The sequence below is a fragment of the Epinephelus lanceolatus genome, chromosome 20 (assembly GCF_041903045.1).
Source record: "Epinephelus lanceolatus isolate andai-2023 chromosome 20, ASM4190304v1, whole genome shotgun sequence".
Lineage (NCBI taxonomy): Eukaryota > Metazoa > Chordata > Actinopteri > Perciformes > Serranidae > Epinephelus > Epinephelus lanceolatus.
The window spans coordinates 29,247,231-29,275,075 of NC_135753.1; the positions used below are offsets into that span (position 1 = coordinate 29,247,231).

The window sequence follows — 27,845 nt, forward strand, 5'->3', positions numbered from 1 at the left end:
TTTCTCCTTCAGGCTCTGTTTTTAGTCTCCTCTAGCTCTTCAGAGAAATATCTAGCTCTGGTGGATGATCAGTTTTGTATAACTTGCCTATGACAAAATATTTTCTTTTCTGTCCCCTCAGTTTGGATTTGAGTAGGTAGGTTTGCAACATACAATGAGACATAGTGGTTCTGAACTGCCCTTGGGAAGAATGGACATGAAAGAGTCTGTCAATTCTTGATTAAAAGCTCTGTTCTCACTGTCTACTTTTCTTTCTTTAGAACACGCCATGTGAAATTGCTTTTCTCTAACTCTCTTATTAAGGCTGCCTGCTCTACAACACAGGCACAACCTATTGCTATTCCTCGCGTTTATTTCTTATTAATCTTAATCTTCCGTAAAAACTTTGCAGTGAAACTTGTCCCGCAGCGTTGCCAACACACAGGCAAAAAAAATACATCACAATGCGTGTGAAATTGGGGAATAGTGTGCTATGACTTTTCTCAGAGATTCGCTTGGCAGTTTTTACAAAATTCGTAAAAAACTGTGGAAAATTTCCCATTCAAGGTGATTGGAGATAGTTGAGAAATCAATGTAAAATCACTTCTCTTTAAGGCCGCACCAAATCGGCATACTTTGACGCAGAAAAGGGATTCAAACTTTAAACGGCTCATGAGACTCTTGACTTTATTGGACTAAATGGGCATACTGATATCTGGTACGGTTTTTAAGAAGTCACAGTTTACATTTCAGGATGTTTTATAGACATTTCAGATTTCATAATGGTTGTCTATGGGAGAGAGCTAGCGTGGTGACATCATTGCTAGGGTGCAGTATGTTGTACCTGAAGTATACAGTACCTGTAGTACCTGCTGTATGTAGTACTGCCATACTCAGTGGCAGTAGCAGGCACCCCTCGAAATTTCTTGTGATTTTTCAAGTTTGTCTGACTGTTGTCTCTCTTCTCGTCGTATCTCCAATGTGTTTGTCTCAGTTACTCGTGTTGCAATGCTTATCGGAATGCACAGATTTAATTGGCTGCGTAGCACCACGTAAGTAAATGTAACTGGTCTGAGAGTTTTCTGGTATCTAAACCAGTGCTACAAATGCTGCAAACAGCAAAGCTGTGTCAAAATGTATTAATTATTAATAATTTATCAGTCATAGGTCTGGGTCCAGATAGCACAGCGTCTGGGTCTGCACCCAGGGGTGAAGGATGGCAGGTTAACAAGGAGGATGCATTTTGATCATTTTGCAAATAAGGGTGATGGCCTCCCCCCTCAAATCACCCACTGTCTGGCTCCTCAGCTGCTAAATGTTTTATGTTCGGCAGCTAGCTGCTAACTTTGTGTGTGTGCTGTTTGGTGCTGGGCAGAAGGCCTAGAGTGGGTTTTGAGAGCGTTTCCACTGAAAACAACTGCCTGCTGTGGCTGAAAACAACACTGTGAGAACAAAGAGAGGGAACCAAAGCAGTACATTTTTTCTTTTAACACTGGGGTGGCTTTAATTTTGAGAAATACTGAAACTCTGGAGGCTCCAGGGCATCTCTGTATTTATCACACATAAAAAATCATAGTATAATAATATTTGAATAAATACATTGGTTTAAAAACGATGCACTCAGCACCTTTTCAACTCAGAATTTTCCACTGATATTCACAAGCTTACAATGCACAAGTTAAATACAGATCGATGTTTAAACTTGTTCTAAGTGGAGCGTGTTATGTTTTTCCAGATGGCATAGCCTATACAAGTGTTGCCAACATCTCCCCACTCTCCACCAGTTACCAAATCCTGAGTGTGGTGGTGGGGGCTGAAAGTGAAGGAGAGGTCAATGAGGGGATTAGTCATGAAACTCTGACAGGAGGGCCCATTATGAGGGTGGCTGTAGCCGACAAAGACGGGGGGAAGACACGTCGAAAAAGGCCTCTCCATTAATGAAATGGGTCACCACATGAATGTTGAATGTGCTCTGTCGACAGTGAGGAAGAGAAAATGCCTCTGATATGGCTGGTGTCTGCGCCCGAGACCCTTTTCTGGCACAATAGCGGAAAATTGGCTACCCTAACTTGGAGATAAAAAAGCTTTATGAGAAATCAGATCGGAAAATGGTTCATTGTACCCATTTAAATTGTCAAGGTTTTAATGTAACTCCCTGGTAAACATTTAGTAATTAATCATTTGGGTTGTATGGGGGTATTAATGCACTGATCATGACGGGAATCAAAGATGCTGCCTGCATTATCTTTATGTGTGTGTGTGTGTGTGTGGGGGTGTGTGTGTGTGTGTGTGTGGGGGGGGGGGGGGGGGGGGGGGGGGGGGGGGGGGGGGTTAGACTGAATTCCTGCTGAACTAGATTTGGATTTATGGAACAAATATGGGATGGATATTGCCTCGAGGATATGCACACATAAACACATGCAAGCCCATTTACACACACATCGTCACACACCCACACTAGCTTTAGTTGTGGAAATACTGTATATGATGGCAGCACATCCCAGGATCAGCAGTGCAGTCTTCCAGGCCATGACATAATTCTCGGCTACTAATATTGGTGAACCCACTGGGAGATAAATCAATGCACAAAATATAAGATCTGCATCATCGGCAATGCAGCACTCCATGAGAAAACAAGTCGAGTTAAAGAGAAACCTCTGCTTCTGAAGTGAAAAATGAATGTTGCTTCATCCCTGAGAACGGGGAAGGGATTTGTTGAGGCGGAGCGCCTCCTGTCCTCTGCACCGCTGATAAAATCTTCATGTCACTTGTAGCTCTGCTCCTCATATCTCTGGACTCGGTCGATTCCTCTGGCCTGTGATAAATAGTAAGGGATTGGCTTGTACGCCTTCTGTGGGTTCAATGTCAGTGACATGGCGGCTCATCACTGGATTTTATTTGTACATAAAGCTCTCCGTGTATTTGATTTTATCTCACAACTAAGCTGTTCTCTAACATTTACACTGTAGCCAGGATTTGTTTTTCATGTTTGTTGTCACTGGGAAATACCAACAGTTGTTTTCAGTAGGCGAAGACACCACAGGTGAACATAAAAGAATTGTACTTTTTGAATGTGGACACTTTTTTTTCCCTAACCCTGTAGACACTGAGGAGCCAGGGTTACTGCAAGCTACCAGACACGCTCAAGTAAACACTGCACCATTTAAAATAGTAAAAAAAAAGTCTTTTGAGGACTTTTGCTTGTTAGACCTCAAGATTACACACACTGTGTTTGGGTGAGAAACACTGAATGAAAACATAAAATTTGTTTGCAAGAAAAGGCTACAGATTTTTCTCAATTAAGCTAAAATTTAATCTACAACAAGAGTGCACATTTCCATTTCATTCCGTGCAACTTTTTTCAAGGTGGATGATGTCATAGTGCTTTTTTCATTTTACACATATGAAAAGCAAAAACAGTAATAAGCTGTTTTCATTACGTAAGCCCTATTCCAGCATGACTAGTATAAACCTGGAGACCTCCAGTGATTTGTAATAATTAGGAAGGTCTTCTGTGATCATAATCCTGTGTGAGTCTGCCATGTCAGTAATTTGTCAAGTACAAATTCCATCTCATAGATTTGGAGTCATATTTTATTTTTTTGGAAGTTTTTTTGTTTTCTTCCGCCTCTTTTCTTCCTCTTCCCCAGTGGAGAAACATGAAGGCTTTATAAGCAAATATAAATTAAAGTTTTTACAGTATTTTGGTTGTACAATCAGGAGGCTCATCTCTCCACACAGCATAGAGACCCACCCCAATCAGCAAATAAACTGATCTGATGGTCTCTGCCTGCATCCAATGCAATTCTCTTCTGAGCAGCCATTGCTCTTGTCATTCATAAAAGAGATGTTACACAGAGCCGTGAAATCATATCCAAGGAAAAATGTCAGTAAATTCAAATAATGTCATTAGATGCTGATTTTTGGTTGATTTCAGGTGAGCAAAACTCAATGTAAGTACAACAACTAAAGTAGTACTATACAAGGAATACAACACATCAAAAGTTACATCAAATATATACTGCAAGTCATCCAAAAATACTCACTAATAATAGAAAAAAATGTACTATATACTTTATAAAAGCATACTGTTGATGTCACCTCCAGTTAGATCTAATTTTTTAGTATCAATCATCAGAAAAAACGGTTGTTAATAGGGATGAGTGAGTACACCATTATCTGTATCTGTGTCTGTAATTGTTTAACCAACTAAATTATCTGTATCTGCATCTATATTCGAAATGGACGGTGTTAGACAGGAAGAGGGTGGAGTTGAAAATGAAACTGGGTTGGACCTAATTGGAAGTTTTTGTATCAAGCTTAAAATTGATATGGGGTTAATCAGAAAATGCTTTATGTATTACTTGTTAGAAAACTATTTACATACAACAATCTCAGAATTGAGCTTTAGGTAATTTTTTAATGAAAAGAGTATGAGATTCGACACAGGTACCCAAATGAGAGTTTCCCCCTATCAGGAGTACAGATATTGACATATCTTAGTCATACAGTACTCGTATTTGTATAAAGTACATTATCTGTGCCTTAATCCAAGTGTTCAGCTCAACCCTAGTTACTAAAATGTTGGTTAATTTCTCGATCGTGGTCATGCAGTTCCAGCGCTGGCTTGAAAGCAATATTTAGTGATCTATTGATAAGTTATTATGTTAAGTTATTATTCTCTTTTTTTTGTTAAGGGCTTGTAAAACGTCCCTCTCCACAAAGCAACGAGGCATATCTGTTTTTGAGGGGAACATAAGTGGATATATATATAAGATATTTCAATACCTACAAGGGGCTTGGACTGCAATCATGGAGAAGACTGCTGCATATGGCTACTAGCTAAATCTGTAGCTGATTCTATATTAGGCCTATTAGAAAAAGATTCTTTGATAGGTAAAGACCTAGAGATTTTTTTAAATTAACATAGACATTGAAATCTTCAGAATAAGCTGTAGGTACAAAACAAAAACTTTTACTTCAAGCTTCTCTACCAGTGGTTCCCAGCTGGTCCAGCTACAGGGTTCAGATTTCTCCTTGGTCATACGGTCAAGGTCCACACAGTTTGAAATAGTCACCATCATACTTGTGTTTGATAATGTCGTTGAGCTGTTTCTGTTAAGTAGCTGTCCGTTAGTCACTCACTCCACAGCAGGAAACAGCACTTTAAAATGAAAGCTCTGGGCCAGAAATTCACTGTACTTAAAAATAATGTGTTTTAACAAACTCGACACGTTCGTGAGTCACTTGTGGTCCATCCAGAATGGACCCCCGACCCACTTTTGGACCACAATCCACCAGTTGGGAACCACTGCTCTATACACCTGGAAGACATTTCTTTGCTGGACAAGCTGATAACATTCAAGGTTTCTTGGTTCTGGTTGAATATCGTCTCACCCTGTGTTTATCTACATTTTTTTTGTCTTCTTTGTGTTTTCCTGTATTTGCTCCAACCTCCAACTTGGCTTGGTGCGTCTTCTAAAAAAGAAGCGGAGGAGGCTGGACTGTTCTGGTTTGTGAGTCAGTCTCCACAGATGATGGTGCAGGTACATGGTGGAAGTAGGCAGGGTTATCCCGTCTGGTACGCTCTCTACAATAAGGTGGATTTCTCTAGGTGTATACCTGTCCCTTGTCAGAGTCCTCTGCATGACTCTCATACTTTTTCCTTTTTGTGGATTTGATCTCAGATTCAAGTTTTTCTTTGAACTGCTCACATCGTTCTTTCAGTTCGTCTTTGTTCAAGAAGTTTTTACTGACCTGGTCTCTATCTCCTCTATCTGGTTATGTACTAGTGTTAGATGGTCAGAGAGTTCTTGTATCACTAGAACCACATGGCCAAAAGAGCACTTGTTGCTGACTTCACCGCTCTTGTCACAATATTAAGGGTGTCATTGCTTGGAACACAAAAAAGTGTTGGATTGAAATTTGCACAATTAAAATTACAGAGAGCTTTAAATACAATGTGTGGATCTGTCTGGTTCTTGCTTTAGTTTGATTTTTTGATGCAGCACCTGTAAAAGTTTTTTGGATGTGCATGCCCTCCACCCTGCTTGTTAAGGACTACATCTGATGCCACTGTCAATTTGCTCAATTAGCTCATCGAACTTTGAGAAGTACTTGCTACTGCTATTATTAGAAACAAATAGCATTCATTTGTGTTTAAAAATCTTTTACTTGGATTTTCTTTATTGCAGTAAAAGTTGTTTTTTATTCTACAACACTGTCTCTCTCCAAAGCAAAGATTGCTACTTTCACCTGGATGCCTTCCCTCACACAAACTACGCCTACAGAGGTTTCTATAGGCAGACTCCTTTATCAGTGCATCCAACCATTACATTCAGACAGGAAATGGCTGAAAGCAAACACTCTGCTGTTTGTGTTTTGAATATTAAAAAGCAAAAGAAGAAATATCATGGAAGTACAGTACAATAGGTTTAAGCTGGATTGTCTTTGGAAAGGGGCAATTCAGCAAACAGAGACTAAGCAGTCAAAATCCATCCTTCTTTCATCCTGCCATTTGTATGTGAGAGTGATAGTCAGCGTGGGGAAAGACAGAGGAGGTTTTAAAGAGGCAGCCAGAAGAATCTGTGCTTGGGAAAAGGTAGTTTATACATGGAAATAATCTGGGAGTTAAAAGTCCACCTTAGCACTCGCACTCATATTCACCTTCTAAAGACACGTAGGATAAATAAATGTGCTACTCAGACAGATACCCTTGAACAATGAGAATAAAGTCGTTGTTTGCTGTAACAAAACACATTCGAAATTCAAACAAAATGTGTCTTTTTTCCTCATAACAGCAGCAACACCCAGAACATTGCACGACTTGTTTTCCTTCACAGAGAACTCTTTCCTGAACAGGGAGCTTTGGATGTTTTTACCTTTGTTTCATGTTGCTATCCACACTGCACCGAGTCTGAGTGTTACTGGTATCATTTGTATGAATCTCAGCCTCTAAATTCCTGGAAGTTGCATAACAAAATCACACCAACATGACTTCCAGTGTATGCATGACAATAGGTGCTTCAGGATTTGCAGTGTCAAATTTGGTTGGATTTGGAAACGTGACCCTAACCCTGAGTAAGCTTTTGATTGAAACAACATATTGAAGTTCAGCTAAATTTGACAAAGTGCCTGATTTTCTTGCTCCTCTGTGAGACATGGTACTGTATCTCAGAGAGGAAAATGAAAAGCCTATTTAAACTTGCCTGTTTAATTTCATTATCTGTGCTGTTTACCCTTGGGTTAGGTGAGATTAGAAATCTCTCAAGCTCCATTTTTAATGTGTATCTTAAAACAAAACGTGCACTAGATAACGGCATATCACTTTGAAAATTGGATCTTAAACTGGCATGTAAATATAAAGTGTGCAAAAAGGTTGAGACAAATTATAACTGCTTTGGCAGGTGCATGCCAAACATCTTTCACAAAATCATGTGCTCCTCTTTATATGATATTAAGTTACTGTAATTAGACAAGATGTGCTAATGTAGCTTTGGCTTTGATGTAACCCTGTGGGAGTTTAACAGCCGAACACCAGCAGCACCAAGGTCAAAGCTGGTATGTGGCTAAAAAACAGCCTGACATCTCACACAGGTCGCTGTGAGCCTTATCGAAGATTATGTTTTTCTACATCTTAAGTGCTAAATGTTGAACTTTCTAAAAAATGGCGAAATGAAATGAAATGACTTCACGATACCCTCAATATTATTATGACAGTTGAGTATGGCAGAAATATGCTGGTGCCACTGCAGCGTCTACAGTCTACAACCATGCTGGCAGATTGACCTGGTCTCACAACAAACTTGTCAAACTGATGCTTAGCCAGTGGCTCTCTGAGTCAAATTCTGCCACAGAAGCACCCTTTAGCCATGGTGTGAGACGTACCATGTGGCCGCTTTGTTTTTTTGACGCTCTGAGCAAGTGCCATAGTCGGCTGTAAAGAGTGAAAAAGTCCACATAAAGCAGATGGGAGGGGAGGTGGATGGTTCAAACAAGCTCCGTACATTCACCCGCGAGACCGCTGTGAAACCAAAAGTCAAATGACTTATCTCTAAGCCCCGCCCCGCCCCTTTGTGATGGTCTGACAAGCTGTCGCAGTAAGCATGGAGCACACACTGTAACTAACTGCACTCCCTGAAGAAATGTTATCATATTTTTGGAAAAATGAAAGAGTGATTCCAGAGAGAAGCAGACAGAGGGGTCTACAGTCTGTGTTTGAAGGATATATCCAGGATGTCAAACTGACTCAGCAGCAACAACAGGTTAAAAAGACAAAGATAGTTAGAAGCTAAAGCCGAACTATAGGCTACAGATCACAGTGTAACAGTGAACCACCACATCACTGCTGATCGCCACACAAGACAATGAATATAAAGGGAAACTTTGCTGATATTGAACCAGCTGTGTGGCATCGCAGTGTGTGCAGATGAATGGTGTGTGCCACTACTAGCACCCAGACCTCCGCCACCAGACTGGCAGGGACCTCTGGGGGAAGTCAAACAACGTTAATCTGCGCACAGTGCAATGACACAGAGCTGGTTGAATATCAAGGTCAAGGTCAGAATATGAGCAAAGTTCCCCTGCTTCCCTTCACTGGTTCCTGTACAGCAGGGTCAGCCTTTGTTTCACTGTTATAATCATTAAAAAGCAAAAGCAGCATGTGTATACATTCAGTAGGCTATATCTTCAGTAGCTAGCTAGCTAACCCTACACTTTTCAGGGTTTGATTTTGGTTTTGGAACAGGGAAGAAATGTGTATCTTTTTCCAACCTCTCCAGGTAACGAGTATCATTAATACACGACGTGCCCCAGGCACAACATTTAGCTCCAAATCCACAAAACCAGCCTGAAAATGAAGGAAATCTGAAACGACTGCATTAGAGTCAATGGAGCACAGCTGTGTTGTTGTCGGACCCTGGTCTGAGCCGGCCTGGTGCTACATTATGATTGGCCAGTCTGCGTCCTGGGTAGTATACTATACTAGTGACTTATTTCAGGTGACGTTACATAACGTGAGTAGCACATTTTAAGCTAAGTATGGCTAGTATGCATTCAACAAGTAGTAACTGTACATTTCCTGTGAAAATGTGAGTTTATTTTGAAAAGACACAGGCATGTAATGGACAATGAACAACTGACATGCCTTCCCTGAGTGTCTAAAACTGATGTTAGAGGGGAACCTAGAGGTTTAGGGCCACTGACCATGCGTCTGTATATAATGAGTTGGGAGTGAGAACGTATTGGTTTGAAGCTGCACTAGGAAATTCAGCCTATGAGGAACATATATGTGTTTTGCTATCATCATCTAAAAGCTGTTGGTACATTCTGCTTAAAACTAGGGATAGACCGATATGGATTTTTTAGGGCCGATGCCAATACCGATTTTTTTCCATCACCCTTAGCCGATGACCGATTATGGACTGCCGATTTTCTTGAGCCGATATTTGGGGCCGATACTGCTTTTGCTCCCTCAATTTACATAAAAAAAAAATGACACAATGATAACAAGTATTACAGGTCTCAAGTTTAAAATAAGAAACATTTATTGAACAGTAAAAAATACTAAAACAAGATGGAAAGTTGAGGTAGAACAGGTAGAATATTATTATTATTATTATTATTATACATTCAAATAAAAAAAAGAGTTCAGTGCTCTTAAATCTTCCAGTAATGTCTTTATAAAATAAACAAATATTTAAGCTGAAGCATAAATAAAAGTAGGATTCAACAGCTTTGTTCAACTTAACCACATACTTTCAAATGAAAAAAAGTGCCAGGGAAAAATAAATCCGCGAACCCACGCGTGTATCGGCTGATGCCGATACAAGTAAAAAACTCAAATATCGGCCCGATATATTGGCCGGCCGATGTATCGGTCTATCCTTACTTAAAACCACAAATGTCAACCTTGAGCTGGTTCTAGAGTAAAAGAACTAGGATCATCCTCTAGACACCATGAATATCTGGACTAAATTTCATGATAATCTATTCAAAGGTGACCAATTTGGTGGACTGACAGGTTGACATTGTCATCCATACAGCCATGCTGCCGGCATGGCTAAAAATGTGGCTACTCACCCTAATGAGAGCTAATTAAGCATCTGAACCAAGGCTTGATTGACAGAAAAAACATCATCACACAGAATATTTTTGTTCAACCATCCATGTGTTTGCCCCATTTTTGTCCACTGCCATAGAGGACACAGACGTGGTGACTACGGTCTGATGTTGCCGGCAGCCGTATGCAGATGTGTGTGCACAGGCAACTGTGGCCTCTAGATATGGTGCACTACGCTCTACTGCTGCCCATGCCATGCACCTCATATTCTGCCTCCGCCTATCGCATTTTTCAAATCCGCCCTCTCCTCATATCCTTTCTTTCTTACCTTCACGGTTCACATGTGTACTGCTTGGGGAGGTTTTTGCAGCTGGGAATATCCAATTAATTGGACAGGAGGGCCAGCTTCTATATTAATACCGCCTCACACAGAGACACACCCACTGCAGCTGCCTCTCAATGGGGACACGCTGGAGTAAATGACTGTGAATGGTAAAGGTTCAACACATGTAAACAACTGGAGACAAATTCAACATTATTGTTCTCATTATCCACATTAACAAGCATTTCTTAAACTGATAGATTAAAGTGGGAGCTGCATGAGGACAGTAAGAGGACTGCAGGTGTTCACACCAGTCAAAACTCTACAAGGACAAGTAGAACTAATACATCATACCAGGATTTATTTCATGCAGAGATTTTTCTCTTTGCCAGCTTGCCCCTGCTTCTCTGCAGCTGGAGCTTGGTCCCAAAAACTGTAAGACGCTCTGTTGTCCAAACACTCATGCATACTTTTCAAAGCCCTATCAAGCACACACTTCCAGAGCATTGGAAAAGGGTGAGTAAAAAGTTTCCGCTACGACTGACAAAAAATTTCTTTTGAGCTCCTCAACCTGGCAGACTCAAGTAGGGAGGGCGCCAGCTAGAGACGAACAGAGGGAGGAGGATCAAAGGTAGAGAGGTGGAGAAATGGACGCAAGTCAGGAGCGACAGGTGATGTAGGTGTTGATGGAAAAAGGAAAAAAGAGACAAAGGGAATAAAAAGGCAGCTGGGGCTGTTTGGTAGCATCTCAGGCAGCGACTGACTGGCTGATTGAGCTCTGTCACTAACAAGTAACACAGATGCAAAGAGATGAAGTGAGGTAAAGTTTCCTGCTGAGATAAATGAAGGTTAATGCAGGTCAAAAGCAGAACACCCCCCTAAATGACATCATCTAAGGTCTCAAACGTCTAAGCAAATCCAGTCAAAACTGAACAAGTCTCCAAGCAAAGATACAAAATCTTGACAGGTAACCACAAACCTTCAATGAGAAGAGTGATGATATTTCAGTTGCCAACTAGAGGTCACCAGTTAATAAACCATCCTACGCTTCTTCTCCCAGTGGACCCACAAGCGTAGGAAGGCAGCTCACAGCTTCAAACTGAACTGATTCAAAACACAGCAGAAGTAAATAAAAGATACACTTCCCTGCACACTTTGAAGTGAGAAGGTGGACGAACAAGAGCAGGGAGGGGAGAGGGCCATAGACGGTGATGTCACCCATTGGTTTGTGGACTCCTGTTTCAAAGCCTTGAGTCTGCCATTCTGGCCATCACCATCTCAGATATTTGGAGCCAGACGTGACCACATTTGGATGAGAGGGTGGAGCTGAGGAGCAGGAGAGGGTCATACAGTCTATGGTGACCCCTCGTTCACATTTTAACATGGGGGTCTATGGAGATTGACTTGTGTTTGGAGCCAGCCTCACATGGCCATTCGAAGAAGTTTTTGGCACGTCTGCGTTGGCTTCATTTTTCAGCCCCGGAGGCTGCTGGAGGGGGCAAGTGAGGGGTCGGAGGATAGACTCAGGCCATGAAACAATTTAATTTTTACAATGAGATGTCTAATCACACACAGAAAGAGTTCCACTACAATACAGTGTGAAGCAACTATCAAAACAAACACAACGCAATTTATGTTTCCATACTGTACTGTATGCCTTGGTCCAGCCCCTGGTTAGGCTGATATAGGCCTATAGGGCTGCGGGGGCACCTCTTATGACACACTGAGCCCCTTCTCTCTCTCTCTCTCTCTCTCTCTCTCTCTCTCTTTCTCTCAGATTCTGAAAAGTTAGTTCTTCATTTCCTAACATTCATGTCCTATTACTTCATGTCACTAACTTGACTTCTACTCCGGAGCCTTTGTGCTCCACTGTCTCACAGGTTCCCTCGAATCGCGGCTACGCCTGGATCATGTGTCGTGGTTACACTGCTGCCATGGTCCTACATGATGCATCCTATTACTGCTGTTATTATTTGTCATACTTCTACTGTTATTAAACACATATAATTATTATGGTCACATACATATACTATCATATATTAACATTTTTGAGGGAGTTTTTCCTTATCCACTGCGAGGGTCCAAGGACAGAGGGATGTCATATGCCGTAAAGCCCTCTGAGGAAAATTGTGATTTGTGGTATTGGGCTTTATAAATAAAATTGAATTGAACTGAATCAAAAAGCAGTGGTGGCAGTAACAAACTACATTTAAAATTTGTTGTATTTGTATTTTAAGTATTTTTATGAAAAGCCGTCTCATTCTTCAACTCCTATGTAAATTTCCTAAAACTAATAATCTAAAAAAAAGTTCAAACTAGCTCCACCTGAATCAGTTACAAAAGTGAAATGCTATCTAGCATTGATAATCACACATTTGTCCCATTCCCATTTGTTGATGTATAATCTGCTGCATTGCTTTACTGCACAAGGTGATATTACTTTATGGCACAACACTGTAAGTGCAGTGGTCCGGGTCATAATGGCCCAGTAATTGCAGTGCCATCTTTGCACAAGCTGCAGCAGTGTATGAAAATGGCCGTGTGGACAGCAAAGTGACAGATTGATAAATGAGGGCAGAATGAATTGGATGTATGATACAACCACTTTATAGCTCTGGCCTCTGAGAGGCCACCACAGTACCAGTATTTCCTCTTTGATGACTAATGGCCGCTTCACTTCTATCACCATCATCCTGCAGTAAATATGACATACATTAGACAATTTGACAATCAGCCTCATTGAAGCTTGAACTACCTCACTTAAATCATTTTTGCTGGACCAACAAAAGGCTGCGGGTTATTTGATGACAGCCACAAAACTAACATGTGGTGTGGATGTTAACAGATGGTCCAAGTAATCTGGACCTCTCGGCTCGGACTGTCCTACAGACATGGCGCACTCCCACACAATGACTAATGCATACTGCTGATTCAAAAAACAAGGCTGAAATGCAGAGCACAGCGGAAGGTAAATAGATGCTTATGGTGGCGCGGAGAGAGGGAGACGGACAGTGAGAGACTAAGGAGGGGAGACAAGTGGAATGACTTATTCAAGGAGGAAGTGGGCAGAGAGAAACATGAAATTAGCACAAATAGATTATCTGTCGACTACAGGCAGGCCTAAGAGCAAGCCGAGCACTGTGGAGGGAGAGGGAGAGGGGGAAAAAAAGCAGATTGACTTCTTGTTTGTTCCTCCCTTAGGGGAGATCCGATAGAGCCATCACTCACCAAATTGCTGATCTGTAGTTGAAACAGCTGTATCCAAAGCATGCACTAAACTACACGCCAATTAGAATGCACTGATAGTATGACCCATGCATTGTGGGAGAGATGAACTGTCTAATCTTTTACATCTGTTATATTTGCCTCAGACGAAAGCTTTGGTTTTTTGTACTTTTGGATGTTGTTGGAACAAGTCCACACTACTACAACCTACTGACATAACAGAGTGGTAGGAAGGCCTAAAGAATTATACTTACATTTTAAGAAACATTTGCTTTCTTGCCAAAGATAGGATGAGAAGATCAATACCACTCTATATCTTTATGTTAAATATGAAGCTACAGCTGGCAACTGTTCAGCTTGACTCATGGATGTGTAAAGAGAACTGGATGCAGCATTTAAAGGTGGGGCCCTGTTCATTCCTATGAACAGCACATGAAGCCAAAGAAGTTCGACATCCCAGTAGGGATGAATGTCATCGGTGTCGGCTGACATTGGCTTTAAAATGAGATATCAGAATCGGCCAACATGCTTTTTTCTTATTTTGCACTATGGATGAATATTACATTGAAAAGCAATATATTTCATGTTTCCATCTGCAGGTGGGCCATCTTAATAAGAGTATGCATGTGTAATATCCTCTTCACACTTTTGTCTTATGTTTAGTATACATTTTCAATTTTTCCCTAGCTATTTGGGATCAGTAGGACTCAACAGGTATAAAAACTCAACATTGTTAATGATAATAAAGTCCCAATGTCCTCACACAAATACTTCTAATCAACAGTGTCTTAGCTTGTTACTGCTGCTAAAATTGGTCGAATATGTTGCCATATCAAACTACAAACATTATTAATCATAAATAAACAAGTTTCAACCATAAAATGTGATCAGGTTTTGTCCACTTTTGTGTCAGGATCAGCTGCAGACTGACTTGGCAGAGATGGCTGCCATCTTGTTTGTACATGGATTAGTGTATTGTGCTCTTACTACCACTAGATGGCACAAAAAGTGTCCATGAACGAGGACAACAGGTCTGAGTTAAGTAGAATGAAGTGTTAGGTCAAGTAAACCCAAAATGTCCTCAAATGAGAACACACGGTCTCTAGTGGATATATCGATATTGGTTACTGGCCAAATAAGTTGTTATATTGACATATTGGATATTGGCAAAAAGTCCAATATCATGCATCCCTACTTCCCAGGTATAAAATTACTCAAATCTTCCGCATTATTGGGCACACAGAGGAGGGTAGAAAACAGATACACCAAGCAGCTCCTGTTTAGAAGGAGACTTTCGCGAGCGAAGTGGCTAACTTCCGGTTTAGCCCTCCGCTAACTTGATTGGGGATAAAATGATTCAATAATGAGGCTATTGTGACACTCAAAAAAATGTATCCACTGATATACAGCTGTCTCTTTCTTAACTTAAGTCTATGGGGAAAAGTATTTTGGGGTCCAACTTCATTACTTGATGAACCCAGAAGTAGTGATTCCATTGTTTGGCCTCTTAAATTGGAAAATTGGCTTCTAAGCCCAGCACACCTCCAAGGGTCTGGCTAATCTTAGCATACCGACTGAAGCTGTGACTTCCCAGAGTCTGGTAAGCCTGGAATCCCTAGTAAAGACAAGACTCAAGGAAGTCGCTGCTCCCAGCCAAGAAATAATACAGCACATTACTCCCCTTAACATAACTTGTCCTTTTTAGCTTAGCTTAGCATAAACACTGCCAAGAAACAGTCTGCAATCCAGTGTAAAACCACAATGTGTTATATGCAGATTTAGTCACCTTTGAACGGAACCAGCTGTTTCCAGTACTTGCGCTTAGCTAAACTCACCAGCTGCTGATGGTAGCTACACAGTTACTGTATAAACACAGTCTTCTCATCTGACTACCTGAATAAAGACTATCTTGCACTGTTACGATAAGTAATGACAATTAATTACCAAAGATATAATAATGTGCTCTATTACACTAAACGCACGACACAGTATCGCAGATATGCAGTGCTCTTATTGCAAAACATGCAATCATATTGTGCCAGAAATGCATCCTTTAAGTGAGTGGGAATGATGACTAAACTGTGAAGGCACGATGACATATTTACATTCTGTGGGCGGTGGCAATGAGCATAGCAACATGATTGCTACAGATGGATTTCACACCGTTTTTAGTACATATTTCGAGAAATTTGCAAATATGATTTAATGTACTTTCAGAATTTATCTCAACCCAAACAGTGTTTGAAAAATCTAAATATTTTCCTTGATGTAACATCCAAACGGTTTCACGTATTAGGTGAGCACAAATTTTCTTCCTACATTCAAATGCAGAAATTTCCATATTTTTTACAGAACACGAATCAATGTACGCTTAAAAAAGCGAAAAGAATATCTAACCTGGCACCTACATTACCCAAAATGCAACTTCACCAGTTTTGTTGCAGATTAAGGTGTATTATAGTAGAGGCTAATGTAGCCTCGAGCCACTAACTTCAAGCAGAGATAAGCAGCGGCAAACATCAATGTACTGTAAATAATTTCTTGAATACAGAGGTTTTCATATCCCTTCTTTGAAAACAAGCAGCATAACTGCTTCATGGAGAAAGACGTAATGGATCTTTATTAAAGGATTGTTTTGACAAATTGCGGTTAGAGTGCAATGTTCGATTCTAAAAGAAAATGTGAATCCAGAACTGCGACATTGGTCTCTTCATAGTCACCGACATCAGCTGAGTACAAATCGTCTATTTCCGCCATTAGCGTGTGTTGTCAGGTGATCGATCCAGAGTTGGAAAATGTTGTAAGTGTTGTGGACTGTTGCCAAGGATTCAATAAAAAGAAAAATGTAAGACTGGCTAAATATTAAGGCAACGAGTTGAGCCCAAAGCTCCCTTTATTTAACATCAGAATGATCTTTCCAAAGTTTTGACCAGACTGGGAACTGTCCATGGCTATATCCAGAGATGCTGGGGTACATGGTCAGTGTGGGGGTTCGTTGCCTCTTTCCATGAGGCTGATGTGGAATCTCAAACAGAAAAAGGTTGATCCATCTTTTGACCAGTTCGCCCCTTCAAGTGAATTTCCTGTCTACCCTGCAGTCAAAGTGTCTGTGAACCCTTGAGGTTGCTGCTGACCTTGCCTGATAATGCCCCGCGGTACATATATGCTTTGGAAATTGAATCACAACTCCCACAGTCACAAGGGTAAACTGGTGAAACAAACTTTTCTCTCCCTATCTTCTTTTATTTGCTATACACAAACATAGCATAGAGACAAGTCGAAATTTATTTTAAGATATGGGCCTTACATTACTTTTTATGCACTGACAACATGGAACAGGTTTGCAACTAACAGCATGAGTGTGTTGCCAGATTTGGTGGTTATTTAAAATTCTGGCCTATGAAGACGATTTTTCTTGTAGATTTTGGCAAATAAAAAGCATGACGGTGGCATGAAATGAAAGTAGTGCCACCTACAGTTCTTTGGCATGCAGTTGGTGTTTGTTTATTCCTTGAGTAGCATCACAGGAATGGAATGGGGCTGGGTCTTCGTATATAATTTAAGGCAGGAACCCAGAGCCCCTTTAGAGACAAGTCTAGGAGAAATAGAGCGAGACAGGGAACAGGGGACAGAGGCCGAAAGAGAGAACCCGAGAGCCAGAAAGATATCCTTTAGTCGCCTGAATCTTCTCCAGCTTTAATTACACTGTATTGATCACAAGCCGGCGGGGGGGGTGGGGGGGGGTTGAGGTAAGGGGTGGGGGATGGGGTGGTTGACCAAATTGCAGCCTGTAGTTACTGTAAAGCATTCAGAAAAAGAGGCAGAGCAATTATACTGAAGTTATACAGTAGATAATTAGAAAATCCCTCCAACTCTCCTCACTTTCTTTCTCCACACACCCGTTTAGCCTCGCTGATACAATAAAACAGTGAGGGTGTCAAATTCATTTAAGTCACCGGGCAGTATGCATTGTTCACATCCATCTCACAGCTCCACGCTTGGTTTGATTTGAAATTCTTTGCATCGATTTTTTTCTCCCCAGTGCCTTTGGTCCCGTCCCCCCTCGTAATCAACCATAATAGAATGGCCATGCATGACACCTCTGGCTTCCCTGTAACAACTTCAGCTGCATGTTACAGATGCAGAGAGGTCTACTTCTGCAAAGTTGTGCTTCTTCCCTTCCTTTTCTATCTTTTCTAGGTTGACCTACTTTGGCAAAGAGCTTAGGTTCCTTTCTTTGTTTCTCTCACTGTTGTGGCAAGGGCAGAAAATCTGCAAGCTCTCCTACTGTATTCCCCCCCCCCCCACTCCTGATCCAGGGGGATGGCAGCCGAGTCCAGCACAGTGAAATATGCCAGATTCAACCTCACTGCCCCTGCAAAATCGCTCCCGTCGAGTCTCACAGAACTGTATTCCGGGGGTTAAGGAGCTTATGTCTCGTATACGACGCATGGAGAAAGGGGCTGAGCAGTGATTCGCCATGGGAGGGGGGAAAAGAAGAGTGAAGCCTCTCTGTGTAGAGTGTATCTCATTATGGCTGAACTGTGTGTTACCTTTGGTAAACAGTGGGGAACATTTCTCAGGCGAGCGTCACTCTTAAAGCAGCGGGCTGGTAAACGACAGCAGCCCGATAGTGGTGCACAGCCATTGCTCAAATCTACAGCCCCACAGGGATGTATGAGTTTGGTCATGATTAGTCAGATAGAATAAATAATCTGCGCTTATGACAGCCCCCTTCATTTCAGCGGGTGTTGAATGGATGCCCCGTCCAACTCTTTTGTGTTAGTAAATTCCCTCCAGTTATTTTTGCTGAATGACCTTCTCAATCATGAGAAAAGTCAAAAATTCAATTTCTGAACAAGGCATTCATTATCATAGCCCCTTGTGCTCAAGGGTACCTGCCCATTTACACAGCATCAGAGCCATGTGTAATATGGCTGTCCTCCATTTTAATGGCATATTAAAGAAATCAACAAATTAGAGATTCATTAAATAGCTTGAAGGCATCTGACAATATTAATGTAAATAATGTCACAGCAGCAAACACATTATTACGGCATGACAAAAACCAGTGTAGCATGATAATGACAACACTTGAGGTCTTTAAATTATTGCCTGATGCTAATCCAGGCACTCAGCTGGGATAACTTTGATTTATATTTTCACACAACCACATCGGTTAGAGCAGCTGATGTTTGCTGTGACTGAGCAGAGCACAACTGATGTTTCTATTTGCAGTCATCTTCCCAACTTTGAATTGTTGTGACGTTCCGCCACTCTGCACTTCTGTACTGCGAGCCTCTCATGTGTGAAAAGCAAAACAAGAGTAATTAAATCTTCATTTCCTTCACCCCTACAACCACATTCACATCTGTTATATTGAAAAACCACACAGTGTAAAACAGATTCACTTAAGTCTATGCCCCAGTGACTCTTGTAGTAGCGTCGAGAAGCGGGGGAAGCTTTTGTCGGCCTATCCTCCAACAGTATAATAATGGCGTCTTGTTTTCATGTTATATGACCCTCTATGGAATCCGTAAATCAAACACTAATTACAACGTGCAGTGACCTGACGGCTGAAATGCTACCTCCAACGTTTTCCACAGGCTAATAGACAGCTGAGTGAATTTGGCATCCAAAAAAAGAGTGCTTCAGCAAGACGTAAGCAGCTAGGTTAATTAAGACATGCTGACAACTGGTGAACTCTGCACATCATTATGGATCCGCTGCCTAATTGGAAGGAATGGTAATGGTAAACGCATTTTTCTTCACTATTGGGTAGCTGTACTGTTGCTGCAATAAAACCACAGAAAAACCACTGAAGTGGTCCTAAACGTGTTCTTCCAGAGATTTAGTCCACCCATAGCTGGTCTGACCTGGTCTGGCTCAACAGAGCAAAAAAATCTCTCACTGAACACATTAGTTGATTGGTGCAAAGTCCCTAACAAATTTGGGATTGATTAAATTACCAAAACCATTGGCATGCACATGAAGGACCTCTATGATCCCTAGGTTTCTGTTTCCCTGCTTGCTTTGCTCAGATGGCATGTGTACAGAAGAATCCATGTCTTACCTGCCCTGGACTTTGATGTCAGAGATGGCATAGAAGTATCTGGACAGGTTGTTCTCATCAACCATGGTAGCGCCTGTGGCAGGCCTGAGCAGACGGATTCTCAGGTCTGTGATGGTAAAGAAGTCCCGCAGGTTCTTGGTAGTGTCCAGTTGGCCATAAAGCGAAGCCATGTTGTGAAGCCGGGGCCCAGCAAACAGCGCAAAGCGGTCCTTGATCTCAAAGCGCACTGTTTTGTCATACTTCCACACATAACCTCGTGAGTAGTCCTCGGTGCAGATGATGTCCAGCAGGGTATGCTGAGTCAGGTCCTGCACCGTCTTGGGCTCCATGGTGAAGGCGTCCAGGCAGTCGGTGGCATAGAACTGGTACGGCTGCCAGGTGCGTCCATAATCCAGCGACTTTTCTAGGACCATCTGCTCAGGCCGGCCAGACTCAAAGGTGAGGATGATGTCGTCGGTCAGCTCGATGGTCTTGTTCCAAGATAGTGTGATGTTGACGAGGAGGGCCTTCGGGTACTTCTTCCAAGATGTGGACTGCCAAAAAGTTGTGGGGTTACGGCCCTCGATGTCAAACATGAGCTCTGGAGGGTGGGCGAGTTCCTCTGTGCTGGCGTCACATTCGTTATTACACATGTAGGGGTTCTCCTGCATAGAGAGGGAGCAGAGGGAACAAACAAAGAAAGAGGACAAGGTAATGAAAGGTTGTTAGTCTTGGTGAGAAATCACAAATCAGGTCATTTTCAGAGTTGATTATGAAGATAGCTCAATGTAAGCACGCTTTTGTCTCTCTCACATACACCACTATGTCATTAGGAGAATCATTTAGGGATTTGTAAAGCCCTAAGCTGAATCACAATGAGGGTATCATGTGCTCTGCTCAGCGTAGTGTGCAGTCATATATGAATTTTTGAAGGAACATAGCTGTATGTTACACATTTATCTTTTAAGAGTCTGCCAACACCTCTGTTAACTCTCATCAGTGCAGCTCATTTACTTCCTCTCAGCTGCATTGTTAAACCATGTCACTACAAATGTCACATCATTCCCAGTCATGAAATTAAGATGTCTGTTTTCTCCTGCTTTCCAATGTTGTAATCACAAGAAGTGTGTGCTGTTTGTGTCAAATGGCCCAAAGGAACACAATTCATAAAATGAATTGCGTTGGAAAAAAAGCAACAGTCTCTTTTTAGTCATGTTTTTTCAGAGTGATCTCATGAGCTCTTCACGTTTCTCCAAGATTCTTAGGTTGCTCTTGTACTGTATTCATTTTTCCCAACTTGCTTCATTAACACTGAGCACATTCACTCTTCAAAACAGGTTGTGCACTTGACTTCTAAATCTTTTGGACCATTTGATCAATTCAGATATAACTTCATTTATAGAGAACTAACAGATCTGTCTATTTTTATCTTTCGTGTCTGATTTGACTTGTGGTTTTCAGAGTTTCTTCGCAAGCTTTAAATTCATCACATCCCTTGCTTGAAAGAGGTCTTTCCAAAAACATTTGTCCGATTTACCACAAATCATTACCAGGCAATGTTCTCTCCTTGCTCCCTGGGGGCTCCATCTAGCTGTCAGGGGGAGGAGGCACTCCTCCAAGAGGACCTTTCAAGTGCTACAAGCTCCAATTTATCAGGACAAGATAATCCACTACTTGATTAGGTGGGAGATGTCACCCTGTGTGTGCGCCTATGTGTGTGTGTGGAAGGGAGCGTGGCGATGTGGTGAGGAAACAGGGAGAAGAGCAGGCCTCTGATGTAAGACAGTCTAATGAAGCGTTGAGGCAGAGATCGAGTAAGTTAGAGTGAGAAACAGCTCCATTGGGCTAATATGCTTTGCAAGTTTTTCCTCGTCCTCCAAGGCAAGGTGACAATGAAACAGGGCTCTGTCAGGCCTTCTGACTGTTGGAGGGCCCCATTAATATCCTGTCTGGACCGTCCCCTACGGGCTTCTCCCAGCACTGGACAGCGGTGGCTGGGAGGAGACGGAGGAGGAAGAAAGCAGACTGACAGCGGAAAATTCCGCTTGGGTTTTAGTGTACCATCTCATGGTGGGAGGTTAGGTGTGCCATTAACTGCAGCATCTGGTGCACTGTGTAGCCACAGACAGATGTGTAATAACTCATAGGCGACAGTTATGCCTGCTTAGGGGGCATGCACACTCTCTAAAAAACACACTTGGCATGCAGGATGGCCGACTGTGTTGCTGTGGCTTGTTGGAAATGTGCATTCATCGAGGGAGACCTAAAACTGTTATTCAATGACGGTGGAGCACTCTGATCGGAGCACAGGTGTAGACTTGGGAGGAGAGAAGAACATGTTCCTTTTATTGCCCCCATTACTTATTGTTAATTACACTGTATTTCTACTGTATCATACTCACTGAACAACAGAGGTACTCTTACACAGGTGGATTTTTTTGTGACAGCACTTCCTCTTTCAAAAGGTGGTATTATATGCTTGAAATTTCAACGTTTTTTGAGACATTTATACTTTAATTAAATCTCTGCCTTGAAATCAAGTTTTCTGTTAAACAGTATTCTATTTTCACATGCTGTAATTATATCCTGACCCTCATTAATGCAGACTTTTCTACAGTAAATTTGCTTCATTCTCATTTATAATTATTGGAGTTCCTTTACTCAAGAATAAGCTGAAATGCCTCAATGTAAAAAAACTCCACTACAAGTCATTGTTCAAAATCTTATTTAAAGAGTAACTTAACACTTTTCTTCGTTAACATCCAGTGGTTTAACTTCTCACTTTGCTGCAGTGATGTACATGTGGACTCCAGGGCCTGTGACATCACTGATCCAGCTGACCAACATATTTTCCATTGCAAACTCATCAAATACCAACGCTTGATCAGCTGCCCTACACATCAGATTATGACACTCTAGGTACCCCTCCAGTGTCACTTTTGGATGTTCAGGGACACCACATTCTCACTTTGACCTTGTCACATATTGACGTTTGGACATGGACTTTCCACGTCCACATTCGATGTGCAAAGGTACCTTAAGTTCTGCCTGTTACATGCATTGTCTTCTTTCAAAATACACTTCCATTTTCACTGGAAATTTAACATTTATATACAGTCTTTTTAAAAATAAACGCACTACATCTGTACAACACTGCAAATTGACGTTTTTTGCCTTCAACAATAAACACGTGGTTAGGTTTAGGAAAAAAGAACAGGGTTTGGCTGTTGAATCTTACGGGATGCGAACAATGCTCTCTCGGGTGAAGGTGGGTGTTTGTTGGACCCATCCACCACCCCTCCTGCCCGCCCCACTCGGACTTTTGCTGCCTTAACTTTCATCTTTGTCCTGCTGTGTTTGCCCCTGACGCCACCGGGTGGCGTTGAACTATAACGGCAACCGGCTGCCTGTCATGCCAACATCACAGGAGCCCTTTTTTGGTTGGTTTCTGATGCTACAAGTCACAGCCCAAGCGCCGGTTTTCAACGACTTCAGAGTGAGACCAGGCTCTCAGGGAGGACATGTCAATTTACGTTTGTTACCTGCATTGTGGCTTTTCAACGTAAACTTCCATTTTCATGGAAAATGTACAGTTTCTGCACGTTAAATGCATGCAATCTCTTTTCAAAACAAACTCAGACGGGTCAAAAACTTTGTTTTTAGTTTTACTTCCTTCGATTTAAGCAACAAAGTACGTGGTTAGGTTTAGAAATAAGCTTTACGGCTTGGCTTCAAAAAAGTACGTTTGTTACTAACGTAATGTAACATCACATGACAAACATCACATATCACTATCCTCATTCATATTTTAAGAAGCTACAAATTATATTCAGCCACAAAATAAACCTGAAAAGCTGGAAATCAGAACAGAAGCACAGAGAGTTGTTGTGTACAGATGATACACCGTCTCATTGGTTGCACTGCAAGTAGTTGGCTGTTTCAAATCGTCTCTGTGCAAATCTTTGGTATGAACTGGGCTTAAGATATTACTGGATTATTAACATTGATGCATAAATATATAAGCAGCATTTTCATGTTGTAGCAAGTTCAGGTGAAGCTCATTTTAATTACTTTATCTACTGCTGGGGAAGTTCATCTTGCACAATTTATCATATTGTAAATAATCTTTACAAGTACTGCATGTAAAATCTTAATCTGCAGAGAACATGTAGGTATCAGATGAATGTGGAGGAGCTGAAATATAAAGTAGCAGAAAATGGAAATACTCAAGTATCCTACAAGAAGCTCTAAATAGCACTTACATACTGCTAGTAAATTTTTAGTTATTTTCCTCCACAGCCTATAAATAGAAGCATTTTTTACACTATTAACCCAAAACACGCCCAAACCTCTGCCACAAAAAGACGAGCTGTAGCCTCTACCTTTGACTTTGAGTTAGTAAGCAAACACTACATAGGTTGTCTTTATGTGAGGCACATCTAGTGATCAGCCATTACTGTAACACCCACACACACTCACACACACAAACTGCATTCCTCACCAGCACATCTCTGTAATCAGACAAAGATGTATCCCTATCGATCCCTGTGGCTGAGGAGCTGAAAATCTGCTGCGTGTAGCACCTGGCAACCTCGGCCAGTCGTCCAGCACTCCCCCGAACACACAGGTTAAAAACCTTTCATTACTGTCTCCTCTGCTTCTCGCCTAACGACAAAATACTGCCTTTATGAAGATCAATAATCTCACCGGTCAGAAGAGAAAGGAGATAAAATGCTGAGTACAGCCTCATGAAAATCAATGGCAGATTCCTGTGTTTTACTGCGGGGCACTGCTGAGGGCTCTGTTAGCCGATTAATGGCTTGGCACACATTAAAATAATTGACAGCACTCGGCATGGCAACGCAGCATTTCTGTAATTACAAAAGATGTTTCTATTAATCCCAGTGTGATGATAAGTGGCCAGGATTGGGGGACAGCCATCTCAGATTACAAAGCCAGCACTGAGGTTGCTAGAGCGGATAGGTCACGCTAAATTGGTGCTAATAGAGATGGCGTTGACCCACCCAAAACACAGCGGCTTAATCCGATTATTAGCATTGTGATGCAGTGAGATAGAGTGAGAGAGCGTGTGTGTGCAGGTGGGTGTTCATGTACACTATCATGTACGTTGTTGTGGGTGGATTTCACAAATCATCAGGAAGCTGCTCTACATTCCTTTGGTGTTGTCCCTATTATTGTCAAACTGTTTAGGCTAATTTTACCAGCCGACTGCAGGAATAAAAATCAACAATGCAGCAACGTAGAGGATAATAAATTAGACTAATTCCATTCAGCTGCACTCCACAGACCAGCACTATTTGTAGTGTTTAGGTCACAGGGAAGTGGTTTTCTCTTGCTTTGCCAACCAAGGCTTTCAGACATGTTGCAGACCAGGCTGTTCTCAGTCACTGCTCATACTTAAACCTACAAAAAGTAACACACTATAATTCATATACAGAGCTCAAAATATTTTTTCTTTGCATTTACACACTACAATTACTACATGTAATTTTTAAAATTAGATGTACTAATCATTTTTTTTTACCCCCACAAAAATCTTTTTTATTTTAACTTCACCATTTGATGTGAGGACGTTTTCAATGAGTCACAAAATCATTTGAGCTGACGTTCCCTGTACAGTCATGGCCAACACATTCTCACTCCGACCTTGTCACATATGGAAATTTGGTCATGGACTTTTCACGTCCAGAAACGACATGCAAGATGTGTTGGTTGTTGATGTTCTGGGACACAGTGTCAAGTTCTGCCTGTTACATGCATTGTCTTCTTTCAAAATACACTTCCGTTTTCACAGGAAATTTACCGTTTACATACAGTCTCTTTCAAAATAAAAGCACTACATCAGTACAACACCACAAATTGATGTTTTTTTTTCCCTTCAACAACACGTGGTTGGGTTTAGGAAAAAAGAACAAGGTTTGGCAGGACACAAACACCTGTCTCTCAGGTGAAGGTCGATGTTTGTTGGACCCATCCACAACCCCTCCTGCCCGCCCCACCCGGACTTTCGCCGCCTTAACTTAAAATCCTTGTCCCGCCACGTTTCCCCCTGATGCCACCAAGCGCAGTTAAACTATAACAGCAACCGGCTGTGTATCATGCCGATCTGAAATTACGCTTTTTTTCATTGGTTTCTGACGCTGCAAGTCAAACAAACACAGGAATTGACCGAGGAAACCATAGTTCATGTCAATATAGAGTTATTTTATTTCTAAACCTACCCTAACCAGTAGGGGCACTAGTGCTTGAGATATCGAATGAACCCATTTATAAGGGTATGTGGTGCCACTTGTCTAAAGCACTTTAACGCACAAACATTCGTAAATCAAGGCACTATTCTGGCTGCACATTACAGTTTTGAGATCTTTTATTACGCGTCTGAAACTGTTACCATTTAATGAACAACGATTAATCATCTAAACAATTACGAATTCAAAGTTAAGAACATGCTCCTCTGCTGTAGCTTCTTTAGTTATCCATTAGAATGGAATGAGAATAGGTACCTGAACTTTATCCACTGAGAAATGCTTCCTACTTTTATGCAAATTCTCACATTTTTTTGATTCATTACTCCACTTGAATATGTGAATAACTACTGTACGTTCCTGGCAAATATCCCATGCTGCGCTGATTCTTTTTCCTCCCTCCATTCACATGTTTCCTCATAGTGGCTCCATGTCGATGACAAAAGGTGTTTCATCATATGTGATTCAACCTTTACCTTAAAAATAAACACAAGAACAAACCTTTATGTAAAAGGTTGTTCTGACTAAAGAGGGTGGAGAGTATTTGTGTATTTCTCATCATCACCAGCAGTAAGAAACAGGTCAAAGCATATATGGGTATACATATACAAGAATAAGAGTAGAGCAGATTACAGAGGTTTTGACTGTGTCTAGTTCTAAAATAAGATATGACCATGGTGGCTGACAGTCTTGGCTCGGACACAGCCGCTGATGGAGGATGGGACTTGGGGGAATATAAATTTACTAACTGCCGACAAACCATCGAGATAGATGGGCTCCCACCAATCAAACAAACCCGTTTGTGTGACAGATGTCTCGGACTTGTAACCCAGATAGCAAATTGAATCCACCTTCCATCTTCTCCTCTTTCTACCTTTCCCTCCTTCTTCCTCTTTATTTCTTGCACCAATATATTTCAAATGTGATCCTTACACACATTAATCTGAACGTGTGATTCAATGTTTTTGAAAATGAAGAATATATAATGTAAAGGTTCGACACAGTGAAGTGCAGGCTTTAGTTATTTTTTAGCTGCTGTGTTTATGAGCTGTTTCTTATCACTCGTCTGACCTTCTAACCTTGCAGGAAATGCTGGAGCCGGACCTGTAGTGCATTCTGGATAAAAGAGCACTACCATCAAGATTCTGATTGCCAAAGTACCTAAAACCATTTTACAGTTTGACCTCTTTCTAACTTTAAAATCTGTTAATGTAAAAAAAAGCAAACCGACTGAGAATGAATCAAAACTTTTAACTATTTTTGAACTGTGTTAACAAAATTCATGTGACTGCCGTGAAAATCAAGGAGCGAGACAAAATGAGTTTCTGCCCCCATCTGACTTATAATAATTCTGCACAATGTGACAACACTAACATGCTAAACAGTTCCTCTGGTGCTGATTACTATTACCAGACTGCCCTCCATGATAAAATTCTTTTCCTGGATATTTTATAATATAGTTATTTGAAATAAGATGTTTCCTGCATTGTAGATGAAGCCCCAATCCCATACTGTACACAATCTATGATGCTGAAATTGATATAGTCATTTACAATATGAAGTCAACTGTCTTCAAGACTGCCTATTGTTAGGAGAATTTGTTGAACGGCGCTGCACAAATCAGATAAAGACCGGCTGCTCTGCCACTGATATTGTTCCTTCTGATTTAAGATGTTTCGAGAAATTAAATATGTATTGTTTATTCAGATGCAATTTGGACCCACACAATGCAGGCAGACAAACATCCATCCAACCGAAAACACCCACATGCAATCCTGTCTTCACTGTTATTGTAGCACAGGAGAGGAACAGAGACAGATGGAGAGTGATTGGAGGAGTTTATCTCTAAACACATATCAATACCAGAGCCCGAGAACTCCTAATGAGAGCAACAAATTGCTTCCTCACCACATGCCCCATCCTTTGCAGGTTTAGGAAGAA

The 27,845-nt window shown here is 41.4% G+C and overlaps 1 protein-coding gene across 12 annotated transcripts in view; it reads right to left on the minus strand.

Annotated features, from left to right (window-relative positions):
* Nucleotides 1–27,845, minus strand: part of ntng1a (netrin g1a) — a 140,596-nt gene that overhangs the window by 52,135 nt on the left and 60,616 nt on the right. For all 12 annotated transcript variants that reach the window (XM_033638875.2, XM_033638882.2, XM_033638874.2 and 9 more), the window contains exon 3: nt 19,660–20,303. In XM_033638875.2, the coding sequence (XP_033494766.1) occupies nt 19,660–20,303 (644 nt within the window). The remainder of the gene's footprint in view (nt 1–19,659; nt 20,304–27,845) is intronic.